We start from the raw sequence: 16001 nt of genomic DNA on the forward strand, positions 1-16001 counted from the left end.
CTTTATGTCTTCCTCACTGATACCAATTTCTTCTCCTGTCTTATCAGTAGACTAGCCCTTCCCCACATAGAGGCCTTCTATGCACTCTTTCTACCTATCCACTCTTTCTTCTGCCTTTAAAAGTAGAATTTACAGTGCACTCTCAATGTCACAACCATCGTTTTTAATTTCACTGAAGCCTGTTAATTTTCTTGCAGCTATTTCACCTTGGCTTCCCTGCACTATCCATTCATTTTATTCTTAAATGATTTATATTGGTGTATTCCTGTCCTTCCCTGAACATTTTTGTAATTCCTTCTTTCATCAATCAACTGAAGTATTTTTTTTTTTTTTAATACTTAAAGTTTCTTCACAGTTGACTGCCCAACATCTACAATTGTCCTTTTTAGGGATATACACTCGTCTTCTACTGAGCTCCCGAGTGTGGTATACCTTTACATCTTTAGTGGACTTCAAATGAATCTTATTTTTCCTCAAACATTGGAAAATCCAGGATGGATTGTAACAATATTATGAAAAGAATAGTTGCTACTCAACATGCTGCGGCACGAGGATTATGGGAACGTAGGCTATATTGCAGTGAGAGTTACCACCTGCACAATTCAGAAAAGGTGGTGGTGGTGGGAAGGTTCCACATGGCACAGGCTGTGATGTAGTCATTGAAATGAAGAACGCCTTGTCAGACAGCGTTCTCAGCAACAGGGCAGTCCAGTTATCACTTGGCCACAGTTTGTCTGTGGCCATTCAGGAGGCCAGACAGCTTGTCGGTTGTCGTGCTCGTGCAGAATGCAGCAATGAGGTTGCAGCTTCACTTGCATATCCCATGACAGGTCTCACAGGTATCCCTGCCTTTGATGGAATAGGTGATCCTTGTTACCATACAGGAGGATGTATGGGAAAGGTTTTGCATCCAGGTCTATTACAGGGATACGGGCCACGAGGCAATGGGTTGGGAACAGGCATTGTGTAGGGGTGGATGAGGATATTGTGTAGGTTCGGCAAGCGGTGGGAAGGATAGTGGTTAGGTTGTTCCTCATTTCAGGACCGTCTGTGAAGGTCTCAGTCAAGACCCTCAGTATATTTCGAGAGGATTTGCTCGCCACCACAGACGCGGTGGCCACGTACAGGAGGGACTTCTTGGTATGTATGGATGGCAGCTGTCGAAGTGGTGGTATTGGTGGTGGTTGCTAGGTTTGATATGGATGGAGGTACTGATATAGCCATCTTTGAGGTGGAGGTCAACATCGAGGAAGGTGGCTTGTTTGGTTGGTTAGGACCAGGTGAAGCGAATGTGGGAAAAGGTGTCAAGGTTCTAGAGCAACGTGGATAGGGTGTCCTCAACCTAGATCCCGATCATGAGGATTTCATCAATCAGAACCAGGGGACAGGTTTGAGATCGTGAGCGTTTAGGAAGGATTCCTCTAGATGGCTTATGAATAGATTGCACTCCAGATTTGTTTGTAGGTAATGCCTTTAAAGAGGAAACTGAGGGTTAAGATGTAGTTGGCCATGGCGACTAAGAAGGATACTGTCAGTTTGGAATTTGTCTGGCAACATTAAAGGTAGTGTTCAACGACGGTACGGCTATGGGCATTAGTGGTATCAGTGACATTCGTGTAAAGGGAGGGGCATCGACAGCTACGAGCAGGGCATCGTGTCATAAAGGAACAAGAAATGTGGAGGACTTAAGGAAGCACGTTGAAAATAGTGCGGGCAGTGGCAGGGGTGACGAGAGAGAGATGGACTACAGGGAGATGTTGTGGCAAGAGCCTATGGATTTGAGGAGAGACTGGAGATCCTGCTGGATTTTTCCAATGGGGTCACCAGGGCACGGTTTGTAGGTGGATGAATCTGAGAGCTGGCAGAGTCCTTCTGGCAGATAATCCTTGCGGTTCAAAACAACAGTGGTGGAGCTTTTGTCAGCAGGTTGTGATCAGTTTTTAGGTGGTGGATTGCAGTTCTTTCTGCAGTTGTAGGGTTGGTTAGCATGTTGAGGAATTTGGCAAATGATGATGAGGCAAGGTTAGAGGATCATGACAGTCTTTTTGTTGTGCCTATCTGCAACTCAGCATGTCCGTTATATGGTACGTAGCAACTATCCTTTTCACAATGTTATTTTTCCTCAGTACTTCAGTATCCCATTTCCTTCCACACTGATTCTTTCAGATGATTCTCTTACATTTATGATCATTATTCATCAATATTATATTGTGTTCAGAGTCTACATGTGCTCCTGGGTTTGCATTATTATCCAGTAATATGATTTGAGATTTTATGTCAGACTATGATGTAATCCTGTCATAATCTTCCTGTGTCTCTGGGTCTTTTCGAAGTATACACCATCCTCCTGAGATTCTCAAACAGATTATTCGCTTCTACCAACTGAAATTTATTCCAGAACTGAATTAGACTTTCTGCTTCCCATTTTACTACCAAGCCCACATTCTCCCATAATCCTTCCTTCTATTCCTTTCCCTACAACCACATACCAAACGCCAATGATTATTAGAATATACACTACTGGCCATTAAAATTGCTACACCAATAAGAAATGCAGATGATAAACGTGTTTTCATTGGGCAAATATATTATACTAGAACTGACATGTGTTCATGCAATTTGGGTGCATAGAGCCTGAGAAATCAGTACCCAGAACAACCACTTCTGGCCGTAATAACGCCTTCATACGACTAGGCATTGAGTCAAACACAGGTTGGATGGTGTGTACAGGTACAGCTGCCCATGCAGCTTCAACACGATACCACAGTTCATCAAGAGTAGTGACTGGCGTATTGTGACGAGCCAGTTGCTCGGCCACCATTGACCGGACATTTTCAATTGATGAGAGATGGAGAATGTGCTGGCCAGGGCAGCAGTCGAACATTTTCTGTATCCAGAAAGGCCCGTACAGGACCTGCAACATGCGGTCGTGCATTATCCTGCTGAAATGTAGGGTTTTGCAGGGATCGAATGAAGGGTGGAGCCACGGGTCGGAACACATCTGAAATGTAATGTCCACTGTTCAAAGTGCCGTCAATGCGAACAAGAAGTGACCGAGACGTGTAACCAATGGCATGGCACCACATACCATCATGCTGGGTGATACGCCAGTATGGCGTTGACGAATACACGCTTCCAATGTGCATTCACCGCGATGCCGCCAAACACGGATTTGACCATAATGATGCTGTAAACAGAACCTGGATTCATCCAAAAAAATAACGTTTTGCAATTCATGCACCCAGGTTCATCGTCGAGTACACCATCGCAGGCACTCCTGTCTGTGATGAAGCGTCAAGAGTAACCACAGCCACCGTCTCCAAGCTGATAGTCCGTGCTGCTGCAAATGTCGTCGAACTGTTCGTGCAGGTGGTTGTTGTCTTGCAAACGCCCCCATCTATTGACTCAGGGATCGAGACATGGCTGCACGATCCATTACAACTGTGCGGATAAGATGCCTGTCATCTTGACTACTAGTGGTACGAGGCCGTCAGGATCCAGCAAGGCGTTCCGTATTACCCTCCTGAACCTACCAATTCCATATTCTGCTAACATTCATTGGATCTCAACCGATGTGAGCAGCAATGTCGCGATATGATAAACTGCAATCGCAATAGGCTACAATCCAACGTTTATCAAAGTCGGAAATGTGATGGTGCGCATTTCTCCTCCTTACACGTGGCATCACAACGTCTCACCAGGCAACACCAGTCAACTGCTGGTTTTCGTATGAGAAATCGGTTGCAAACTTTCCTCATGTCAGCACGTTGTAAGTGTCACCACTGGCACCAACCTTGTATGAATGCTCTGGAAAGCTAATCATTTGCATATCACAGCATCTTCTTCCTGTCGGTTAAATTTCGCGTCCGTAGCATGTCATCTTAGTGGTGTAGCAATTTTAATGGCCAGGAGTGCATAATCTCCCTTTGCATATGGAATTACCGTTTCAATATGCTCATATCCTTTCTGCATTTCTCCTTTTGACATCAGCATGTATACCGGAATGATCATTATTGGCGATGTTTTGCTATCGAATCTTATTAAAATGACTTTATCACTGTTCACAGTAGCTCATTCTCTTCCCTAATTTCATAATCATAACTAATCCCACTCCCATTATACCATTTTCTGCTGCTGTTAATATTACCCTACATTTGTCTGGATAGAAATCCTTATCTTCTCTCAATTTCATTTCACTGACCTCTATAATATCTAGACTGAGTCTTTCAATTTCTCCTTTCAAATATTCTAACTTTCTTATCACATTCAAACTTCTGACATACCATGCTCATACTGGTGGTATGTTACTTTTCTCTGGTTAGTCTGTCTTTTTTCCGTATTAAAATCCCTCTTGGCTGTTCCCTCCCAGAGACCTGAATAGGAGACTAAGATGTAAGCTTTTACCAATGGAGAGATGATCGACACTTTTTCCGATTACAGGTCATATGTCATGTGGATACACATTACGTGCCTTTAATTCAGTGGCTTCCATTGCCTTCCGCATCCTCATGCCAAAGATCATTGGTGATTCTTCCACCATTAAGCAGCAGTTCACCACCACAAGGGCAAGAGAATGCCCTGAACCACTGTCTGCTCCTTCACCCTCTTTGCAAGGCGGTTGGCAGATCGTGGGTGATTTCTTACTGATTATTTTTATTCAGAATTTAAGCAGTGGTTCGGTTCGAACACAGGACCGGGGCATTTCGATTACTAGTCAAAGACACTACCCACATACCACAGGTATTGTGATCCATGCAGCCACAGAAATTATTTACAAGTTTGGTACTATATAAGACAAGTGCCCATAACATTAAACTTTCAATGGTGTAAAAATGTAAACAAACAGCAATATGCTGAAGACACATGACAATTCTGGACCAACTTTGGTGGTACACACAGAATGCTGTGCTCCCTCCACATATATTCCTGCTGTACGATGGAGACTACTGCTTGCCGTGACAGTACAGAACTTTGTTGAATTATAAAAATTCTAATATTTTATGATATACATTAGAGTTGCAAAACCATATGTGCCGTTGTTGCCCATAAGTGCACAAGTGTGTATACAAATATGTTTCTTATCGTTCTAATAACAATAAAATGAGATCAGAGAAGTATCAAAAGATGTTACACATATGTAGATCATATCCTGGATAAGTTCAAATATTTGTTTTGTACTTTATTATTTGTTTGGGGTGCTCCATGGGCAGCACGAGGCAGCCGGGATTCACCACCTGATATCCATGTCTACATATACATCTACATGACTACTCTGCAATTCACATTTAAGTGCTTGGCAGAGGGTTCATCCAACCACAATCATAGTATCTCCCTACCATTCCACTGCCTAACAGCGCGCGGGAAAAACCAACACCTAAACCTTTCTGTTCGAGCTCTGATTTCTCTTATTTTATTTTGATGACAATTCCTACCTATGTAGGTTGGGCTCAACAAAATATTTTCGCATTCAGAAGAGAAAGTTGACGACTGAAATTTCGTAAGAAGATCTCGTCGTGACGAAAAACGTCTTTGTAATGACTTCCATCCCAATTCGCGTATCATATCTGCCACACTCTCTCCCCTATTACGTGATAATACAAAATGAGCTACCCTTTTTTGCACCCTTCCGAGAATTTGAATGACTATTCCAGTCAACATTGTTAAAAGCTTTCTCTAAGTTTACAAATGCTAGAAATGTAGGTTTGTCTTTCCTTAATCTATCTTCTAAGATAAGTTGTGTTAGTATTGCCTCGCGTGTTCCAACATTTATACGGAATCCAAACTGATATTCCCCGAGGTCGGCTTCTACCAGTTTTTCCATTTGTCTGTAAAGAATCCGTGTCTGTATTTTGCAGCAGTGATTTATTAAACTGATAGTTTGGTAATTTTCACATCTGCCTTTCTTTGGGATTGGAATTATTATGTTCTTCTTAAAGTCTGAGCGTATTTTGCCTGTCTCATACGTCTTGCTCACTATATGGTAGATTCTTGTCATGATTGGCTCTCCCAAGGCTATCAGTAGTTCTAATGGAATGTTGTCTACTTTCGGGGCCTTGTTTTGAGTTAGGTCTTTCAGTGCTCTGTCAAATTCTTCATGCAGTATCTTATCTCCCATTTCATCTACATCCTCTTCTGTTTCCATAATATTACCCTCAAGTACATCAACCTTGAATAGATTCTCTATATACTTTTTCCACCTTTCTGCTTTCTTTTCTTTGCTTAGAACTGGTTTTCCATCTGAGATCTTGATATTCATACAGGTAGTTGTCTTTTCTCCAAAGGTCTCTTTAATTTTCCTGAAGGCTGCATCTATCTTACCCCTAGTAACATATGCCTCTACATCCTTACTTTAGTCCTCTAGCCATCCCCACTTAGCCATCTTGCACTTCCTGTCAATCTCATTTTTGACATGTTTGTATTCCTTTGCACCTGCTTCATTTACTGCTTTTTTATATTTTCTCCTTTCATCAATTAAATTCAATATCTCCTCTGCTACCCAAGGATTTCTACTAGCCCTCATCTTTTTACCAACTTGATCCTTTGCTGTCTTCACTATTTCATCTCTGAAAGCTACCCACTCTTCTTCTACTGTATTTCTTTCTTCCATTCTTGTCAATCATTGCCTAATGCTCTCTCTGAAATTCTCTTCGACCTCTGGTTCTTTCAGGTTATCCACATCCCATCTCCTTAAAACGCCACTTTTTTGCAGTTTCTGAAGTTTTAATCTAGGGTTCATAACCAATAAATTGTGGTCGAATTCCACATCTGCCCCTGGTTATGTCTTGCAATTTAAAACCTGGTTCCTAAATCTCTGTTTTACCATTATATAATCTATCTGAAACCTGTCAGTATCTCCAGGCTTCTTCCATGTATACAGCCTTCTTTTATGATTCTTGAACCAAGTGTTAGCTATGATTAAATTATGCTCTGTGAAAAATTCTACCAGGCGACATCCTTTTTCATTCCTTGCCCACATTCCATATTTACCTACTTGTACTCCTCTTCCCTTTCCTACTATTGAATTCCAATCCCCCATGACTATTAAATTTTTGTCTCGCTTCACTATCTGAATAATTTCTTTAATCGCATCATAGATTTCTTCAATCTCTTCATCATCTGCAGAGCTAGATGGCATATAAACTTGTACTACCATGGTAGGAGTTGGCTTCGTATCTATCTTGGCTGCAATATGGCATTCACTATGCTGTTCATAATAGATTACCCATGCTCCTACTTTATTCATTATTAAACCTACTCCTGCATTACCCTTATTTTATTTTGTATTTATAACCCCGTATTCACCTGAGCAGAAGTCTTGTTCCTCCTGCCACCAGACCAAGCGAGATGGTGCAGTAGCTAGTGCACTGGTCTCGCATTTAGGAGGACGGCCATCCTGATTCAGGTTTTCCATGATTTCCCTAAATCGCTCCAGGCAAATGCCGGGATGGTTCCTTTTGAAAGGGCAAGACTGAATTCCTTCACCACCCTTCCCTAATCCAATGAGACCGATGACCTCGCTGTCTGGTCTCCTCCCCCAAAACAACCCAAACCCTGCCACCAAACTTCATTAATTCCCACTATAACTTTAACCTATCCATTTCCCTTTTTAAATTTTCTAACCTACCTGCCCGATTAAGGGATCTGACATTCCACGCTCCGATCCGTAGAACGCCAGTTTTCATTCTCCTGATAACGACATCCTCCTGAGTAGTCCCAGCCCAGAGATCCGAATGGGGGACTATTTTACCTCCGGAATATTTTACCCAAGAGGATGCCATCATCATTTAATCATACAGTAAAGCTGCATGTCCTCGGGAAAAATTACGGCTGTAGTTTCCCCTTGCTTTCAGCCGTTCGCAGTACCAGCACAGCAAGGCCGTTTTGGTTAATGTTGCAAGGCCAGATCAGTCAATCATCCAGACTGTTGCCCCTGCAACTACTGAAAAGGCTGCTGCCCCTCTTCAGGAACCACACGTTTGTCTGGCCTCTCAACAGATACCCCTCCGTTGTGGTTGCACCTACTGTACGGCTATCTGTATCGCTGAGGCATGCACACCATCTCACCAACGCAAGGTCCATGGTCTATGGGGAAAGGAGGGGGGGGGGGGGGGGGGGGGGAGGGAGGGATTTAAAAGGTAATTTATGCAAACCTTTCAGTTTTAGTAAGGACTTAGTCACTGCTCAAATCAGATACTCACAATGTACACGCATTTACTATTATTTGAGGAAAAGAACTGGAAATCGTTTAACTGGAACAACACCAGAAGATAAAATGAAACAAATTTTTTACAGTCACATGATATCTGATCTTCAAAGCATTTTTGGTTATAAACTGTGTTCCATTACGCGTTTATTACTTGTGCTGTGTCATCATTATGGTGGAGAATGTCCACTGTGATGACAAAAGTCAGGGCGTACCTCCAAATATTGTGTTGGACCTCCTCTTGCCAAGGGTAGTACAGCAGCTCGAAGTGGCACGGACTCAACAAGTTGTCAGAAGTCTGCATCTACATACATACTCCGCAATCCACCATACGGTGCGTGACGAAGGGTACCTCGTACCACAACTAGCATCTTCTCTCCCTGTTCCACTCCCAAAAAGAACGAGGAAAAAATGACTGCCTATATGCATCTGAACGAGCCCTAATCTCTCTTATCTTATCTTATCTATGTGGTCTTTCTGCAAAATGTAAGTTGGCAGCAGTAAAATTGTACTGCAGTCAGCCTCAAATGCTGGTTCTCTAAATTTCCTCAGTAGCGATTCACGAAAAGAGTGCCTCCTTTCCTCCAGAGACTCCCACCCGAGTTCCTGAAGCATTTCCATAACACTCGCGTGATGATCATACTTACCAGTAACAAATCTAGCAGCCCGCCTCTGAATTGCTTCTATGTCCTCTCTCAATCTGACCTGATAGGTATCCCAAACACTCGAGCAGTACTCTAGAATAGGTCGTATTAGTGTTTTATAAGTGGTCTCCTTTACAGATGAACTACATCTTCCTAAAATTCTACCAACAAACCAAAGACGACTATCCGCCTTTCCCCCAACTGCTATTACATGCTTGTCCCACTTCATATCGCTCTGCAATGTTACGCCCAAATATTTAACCGACGTGACTGTGGCAAGTGCTACACTACTAATGGAGTATTCAAACATTACAGGATTCTGTTTCTTACTCATCTGCATTAATTTACATTTATCTATATTTAGCGTTAGTTGCCATTCTTTACACCAATCACAAATGCTGTCCAAGTCATCTTGTATCCTCCTACAGTCACTGAACAATGACACCACAGCATCATCAGCAAACAGTCGCACACTGCTATCTACCCTATCCAAAAGATCATTTATGCAGATAGAAAACAACAGCAGACCCACCACACTTCCCTGGGGCACTTCAGATGATACCCTCACCTACGGTGAACACTCACCATCGAGGACAATGTATTGGGTTCTATTACTTAAGAAGTCTTCAAGTCACTCACATATTTGGGAACCAATCCCATATTCTCGTACCTTAGTTAGGAGTCTGCAGTGGGGCACCGAGTTAAACACTTTCCAGGAGCCAAAGAATATGGCATCTGTCTGATATCCTTCATCCACGGTTCGCAAGAGTCCCCTCCAGAAATATTGAGCAACGCTGGAAATATAGCCATCCTTAATTGCAGTTGCCAGTGCACAATTTTGTGCACGTTTCACTTCCATACGTATAGCCTTGTATGGAAGTGAAACATGGACGATAAATAGTTTAGACAAGATGAGAACAGAAACTTTTGGAATTTGTGCTACAGAAGAATCCTGAAGATTAGACGGGTAGCTCACGTAACAAATGAGGAAGTACTGAATAGAACTGGGGAGAAGAGGAATTTGTGGCATAACTTGACTAGAAGATGGGATGAGCTGGTAAGAGCATTAATTTAGTATTGGAAGGAAGCATGGAGTTACAATTGTGGAGGAAGACCAAAAGATGAATACACTAAGCAGATTCAGAAGGATGTATGGTGCAGTAGTTATTCAGGATGAAGAGGCTTGCACAGGATAGAGTAGAACAGAGAGCTGCATCAAACCAGTCTTTGGACTGAAGACCGCAACAATGAACAGCATAACTGACCTCTCAATTAAGTTCCATAAATGTTCAATGGGATTCATGTCAGGCACCCTAGGTGGCCAAATCACTCACTCAAATTGTCAAATTGTTCAAATCAATCGCTAAAAATTGTGCTTGCTACAAATGGTGTCCAAGTAACAAAACATATTCACTTCCGTTCAATGGTCAGTTCAGTTGGAACAGGGGACTCAGTACATTCCATGTAAACACAGCCCACATCATCATGGAACAACAATCAGCTTGTACAGTACCTTGTTGAGAACATGGGCCCATAGCTTTGTGGGGTCTGCCCTACACTGGAACCCAAATGTCAGCTCTTATCAAATGAAATCTAGACTCATCCAACAAGCCACAGTTTTCCAATCATCAAGTGCCCGACCGATACGGTCACGAGCCCACGAGAGGCAGTACAGGTAATGTCGTGCTGTTAGCAAAGGCGTTTACCTCGGTTACTTATTGCCATAGCCCATTAATGACAAATTTTGCTACACCCTCCTAATAGATACATTCATCGTATGTATGTCCCACATTGATTTCTGCAATTTATTTTATGCAGTGTTGCTTGTCTATTGGCACTGAGAATTCTATGCAAATGCTGCTGCTGTTGGCCATCAAGCGAAGGCCACTGGTCACTACATTGCCCTTGGTGGGAGATAATGGCTGAAACGTGGTATTCTCGGCACACTCTCGACACTGTTTATTTGGTTTGTGGGGTGCTCAACTGAGTGGTAATCAGCGCCCGTACAAAGTCACAATTTTTTCACAGTCCAATTGAGACAATGTCACAAATGGTGATGATGATGATGAAATGATGAGAACATAACGAACAAATAGTCCCCTGGCAGAGAAAATCCCCAACACGGCCGGGAATCGAACACTGGACCCTGTGATCCAGAAGCAGCAACACTAGCCACTAGACCACGAGCTGCAGACTCTCTTGACACTGTAGATTCTGGAATATCGAGTTTCCTATCAGCTTCTGAAACCCAATGTCCCACTCTTGTAGCTCCAACTAGCATTCCACGTTCCAAACCTGTGTGTGATGTGCTGTACACTCTCCACCATAATGACAACATGGCACGAGTGATGAACTCATAACAGAACACTATTTATAAACAAATATTTTTTGAAGATCAGATGACAACAGTTTCAACTCTCAAAATTGTCATCAATAATAAATAAAATTAATGTGATCTTGGGTATGAACTGTTTTTTTCAAGTTACATATACAGGGTGTTACAAAAAGATACGGCCAAACTTTCAGGGAACATTCCTCACACACAAAGAAAGAAAATATTTTATGTGGACATGTGTCCGGAAACGCTTACTTTTCAAGTTAGAGCTCATTTTATTACTTCTCTTCAAATCACATTAATAGTGGGCACAGCAACAGAACATACAAGCGCGACTTCAAACACTTTGTTACAGGAAATGTTCAAAATGTCCTCCGTTAGCGAGGATGCGTGCATCCACCCTCCGTCGCACGGAATCCCTGATGCGCTGATGCAGCCCTGGAGAATGGCGTATTGTATCACAGCCGTCCACAATACGACCATGAAGAGTCTCTACATTTGGTACCGGGATTACGTAGACGAGAGCTTTCAAATGCCCCCATAAATGAAAGTCAAGAGGGTTGAGGTCAGGGGAGAGTGGAGGCCACGGAATTGGTCCGCCTCTACCAATCCGTCGGTCACCGAATCTGTTGTTGAGAAGCTTACGAACACTCCGACCGAAGTGTGCAGGAGCTCCATCGTGCATGAACCACATGTTGTGTCGTACTTGCAAAGGCACATGTTCTAGCAGCACAGGTAGAATATCCCGTATGAAATCAGGATAACGTGCTCCATTGAGCGTAGGTGGAAGAACATGGGGCCCAATCTAGACATCACCAACAATTCCTGTCCAAACGTTCACAGAAAATGTGTGTTGATGACGTGATTGCACAATTGCATGCGGTTTCTCGTCAGCCCAGTGGCGGTGAATCGAGGAAGTACAGTACAAACTGATGAAACTAAAATGAGCTCTAACATGGAAATTAAGCGTTTCCGGACACATGTCCACATAACATTTTCTTTATTTGTGTGTGTGGAATGTTTCCTGAAAGTTTGGCCGTACCTTTTTGTAACACCCTGTAGATCACTCCTTCCATTTTCTCAATACGAGAAACTTGAATCAAATAGCAGAAGGTAATTACTTGTGGCTTTGGACTCACCTTCTCCTCCGTCCTGATTTCCCCAGTCCCAGCTCGGCCCCCTCACCACTTTGGCTCCGATGAATATACCCTTCAGCTGAAGCTTCACACCTCCCTTGCGAGGAGGCATGTCCACCCTGCAAACATGCCGTTGTTACAGTAGACAGTAGGCAAATGAAAAGGTTTCCAGCAAATAGCTGGACTTTTTAGTTAATATGTGTCAATTGTGAGGACATCTAAGGGATGTACCTTAAGGAATGATACTTTAAAGTGTATAATAATACACAAATTTACTGATGAAAATAAGTCAGTTGCATATTATTGCAGCGTATGCTGTGATTATGTATAAAATACACTAACGGAAAAAATTGCAATACAAAAAAATAATGAAATTTTGGGAACACATCTGTCTAGGTAACATATTCAAGTACACACACCTGCACATACACACTCATGCAAGCGCTACTTGCACACACATCTGCAGTCTCAGAGAGCTGAAACTACACTGCGAGCACCAGCACCATTGCATGATGGGAGTGGTGACTGGGTGGGGGTAAGGAGGAAGCTGGGGCAGGGAGGAGGGGGGACCTTTTATATATATATATAGTTTTAGGGTGCAAAAACTGCTATGATCATTAGCGCCCAGTCTGTGACTTAGGAAAAGGCAGAAAGGGGAACGAAACTAAATAAAAAATTGGAGAAACTAAAAATAGAAGGAAAGCTTAAAAAACCACTATAGAAGGGGGTTGGTTGTCCCCAAAAAGAGCTTCAAATGACTGACGTCATCTGACTGGCATTAATAAACTCGAGAACGTGATTGGCTGAGCCCCCGCCATCTGCTAAAATGAAAGATTATCAGGCGACAGCTGTAGACGGGCGCGTAATGGAGTAAAATAGGGGCACTCAAGTTAAAGGTGTCTTACCGTCCACAGCTGAGAGCAGTGGGGACAGAGTGGGGGAGGATCGCCGCTTAAAAGATGTCGATGGCTAAAAAGACAGTCCCCTATCCGGAGTCTAGTTAAAATTACCTCCTCCCGATGACAAGTTCGGGAGGAAGAGGTCCAAGCACAGGGAAGAGCTTTCACGTCCCGCAATTTATTGTCGGGAAGTGTCGACCAATGTGCATGCCATAACAGAGCAACACAACGACGTAAAACACTCCGTAGATCGGCGAAGGGAATTGTGCGAATAGCTGGCCGAAGAAGAGAGACTGCAGCCTTGGCCGCTATATCGGTCGCCTCATTTCCACAGATACCAACGTGTCCTGGGATCCGGAGGAACGCCACAGAGACGCCCCCCAAGTGGAGGCAGTCCTGAATCCAGTGGACCAGAGGGTGGACAGGGTAGAGAGCTTGGAGACTGAGGGGAGAGCTTAGAGAATCTAAACAGATAACATACTGTATTCACTGAGGGCAGTGGATGTATTGGACAGCCTGGAGAACAGCATAAAGCTCCACACTATATACCGAACACTGGTCGGGAAGCCGAAATCGATCTGGGGTGTCGCCAACAATATAGGCACTCCCTACACCTAACGATGTTTTAGAGCCATCAGTGTAAATAAATGTGGCTTTTTGCATGTGTGGACATAGAGCAGCAAATGCCCGACGATAAACAAGTGAAGGGGTACCATCCTTGGGAAATTGACAAAGGTCACGAAGCAGGCAGGTCCGGGGACGGAGCCAAGGGGGTGCTGTACCCCAAGTTGTCAAGCAGGTTTTAGGAAAGCGGAGGGCGAGGGATAGTATGGTGGGAGTGGCGAACAGTGAAGTGTTGCAGTTTAGACGGAGAGTAGGAGAGAAGGTGCAGAGGGGGGAGAGGGGTAAGTAGTGGAAATGAGAGAAATAAAAATAAAAATGAATTACAAGACTGGGTGAGGTGCTGAAATGACGGCTGTGTAGTGCTGGAATGTTTTGAGTGCGAAAATTTATCAAATATATTTATCAATTAGAGCTCAAAATCTTCATTTATAATCATAGTTCCTGACCCAGATGAGTAAAAAGAGAATAGAAACATTTCTTTCAGTGGGCTGGACAAGAATGTGCAGACTGGAAACTATGGTATGTATGCCCTCTATTGCTTTCTGGCTCACCACAGAAATAGTTCCATATTTTAATATTTCCTTTTACTGATTAATATTATTATTAAGCAGGCAAAAACGAATACAAACGTCTCAAAAATGAAATCAACAGGAAGTGCAAAACGGCTAAGCAGGGATGGCTAGAGGACAAATGTAAAGAGGTACAGGCTTATCTCAATAGGGGTAAGATAGATACTGTCTACGGGAAAATTAAAGAGACCTTTGGAGAAAAGAGATGGAAAACCCAGTTCTAAGCAAAGAAGGGAAAGCAGAAAGGTGGAAAGAGTATATAGAGGATTTATACAAGGGTGATGTACTAGAGGGTAATATTATGGAAACGGAAGAGGATGTAAATGAAGATGAAATGGGAGATATGATACTGCATGAAGAATTTGACAGAGCACTGAAAGACCTGAGTCGAAACAAGGCCCCGGAAGTAGACAACATTCCATTAGAACTACTGATAGCCTTGGGAGAACCAATCATGATAAAACTCTACCATCTGGTGAGCAAGATGTATGAGGCAGGCGAAATACCCTTAGACTTCAAGAAGAACATAGTAATTCCAATCCCAAAGAAAGCAAGTGTTCACAGATGTGGAAATTGCAAAATACCAGTTTAATAAGTCACTGCTGTAAAATACTGACACGGATTATGTACAGACAAATGGAAAAACTGGTAGAAGCCAGCCTCAGGAGAAGATAAGTTTGGATTCCATATAAATGTTGGAACACACGAGGCAATACTGACCCTACGACTTATCTTAGAAAATAGATTAAGGAAAGGCAAACCTACATTTCTAGCATTTGTAGACTTAGAGAAAGCTTTTGACAATGTTGACTGGAATACTCTCTTTCAAATTCTGAAGGTGGCAGGGGTAAAATACAGGGAGCGAAAGGCTATTTACAATTTGTACAGAAATCAGATGGCAGTCATAAGAGTTGAGGGGCATGAAAGGGAAGCAGTGGTTGGGAAGGGAGTGAGACAGGGTTGTAGCCTCTCCCCGATGTTATTCAATCTGTATATTGAGCAAGCAGTAAAGGAAACAAAAGAAAAATTCAGAGAAGGTATTAAAATCCATGGAGAAGAAATAAAAACTTTGAGGTTCGCCGATGACATTGTAATTCTGTCAAACAGCAACGGACTTGGAAGAGCAGTCGAACGGAATGGATAATGTCTTGAAATGAGGATATAAGATGAACATCAACGAAAGCAAATGAGGATAATGGAATGTAGTCAAATTAAGTCGGGTGATGCTGATGGAATTAGATTAGGAAATGGGACTCTTAAAGTAGAAAAGGAGTTTTGCTATTTAGGAAGTAAAATAACTGATGATGGCTGAAGTAGAGAGGATATAAAATGTAGACTGGCAATGGCAAGGAAAGCGTTCCTGAAGAAGAGAAATTTGTTAACATCGAATATAGATTTATGTATCAGGAAGTCGTTTCTGAAAGTATTTGTATGGAATGTAGCCATGTATGGAAGTGAAACGTGGACGATAAATAGTTTAGACTAGAAGAGAATAGAAGCTTTTGAAATGTGGTGATACAGAAGAATGCTGAAGATTAGATGGGTAGATCCCATAACTAATGAGGAGGTACTGAATGGAATTGGGGAGAAG

General features: G+C 42.7%; 1 protein-coding gene across 1 annotated transcript in view; it reads right to left on the reverse strand.

The window, feature by feature from the left end:
- LOC126295335 (E3 ubiquitin-protein ligase MIB2) overlaps positions 1-16001 on the reverse strand; it is a 370711-nt gene that overhangs the window by 322860 nt on the left and 31850 nt on the right. Inside the window, exon 4 of the mRNA XM_049987804.1 lies at positions 12322-12437. Coding sequence (XP_049843761.1) covers positions 12322-12437 — 116 coding nt within the window. The remainder of the gene's footprint in view (positions 1-12321; positions 12438-16001) is intronic.

This window comes from Schistocerca gregaria, chromosome 11, assembly GCF_023897955.1.
Source record: "Schistocerca gregaria isolate iqSchGreg1 chromosome 11, iqSchGreg1.2, whole genome shotgun sequence".
In the NCBI taxonomy this organism is placed as follows: Eukaryota; Metazoa; Arthropoda; class Insecta; order Orthoptera; family Acrididae; genus Schistocerca; species Schistocerca gregaria.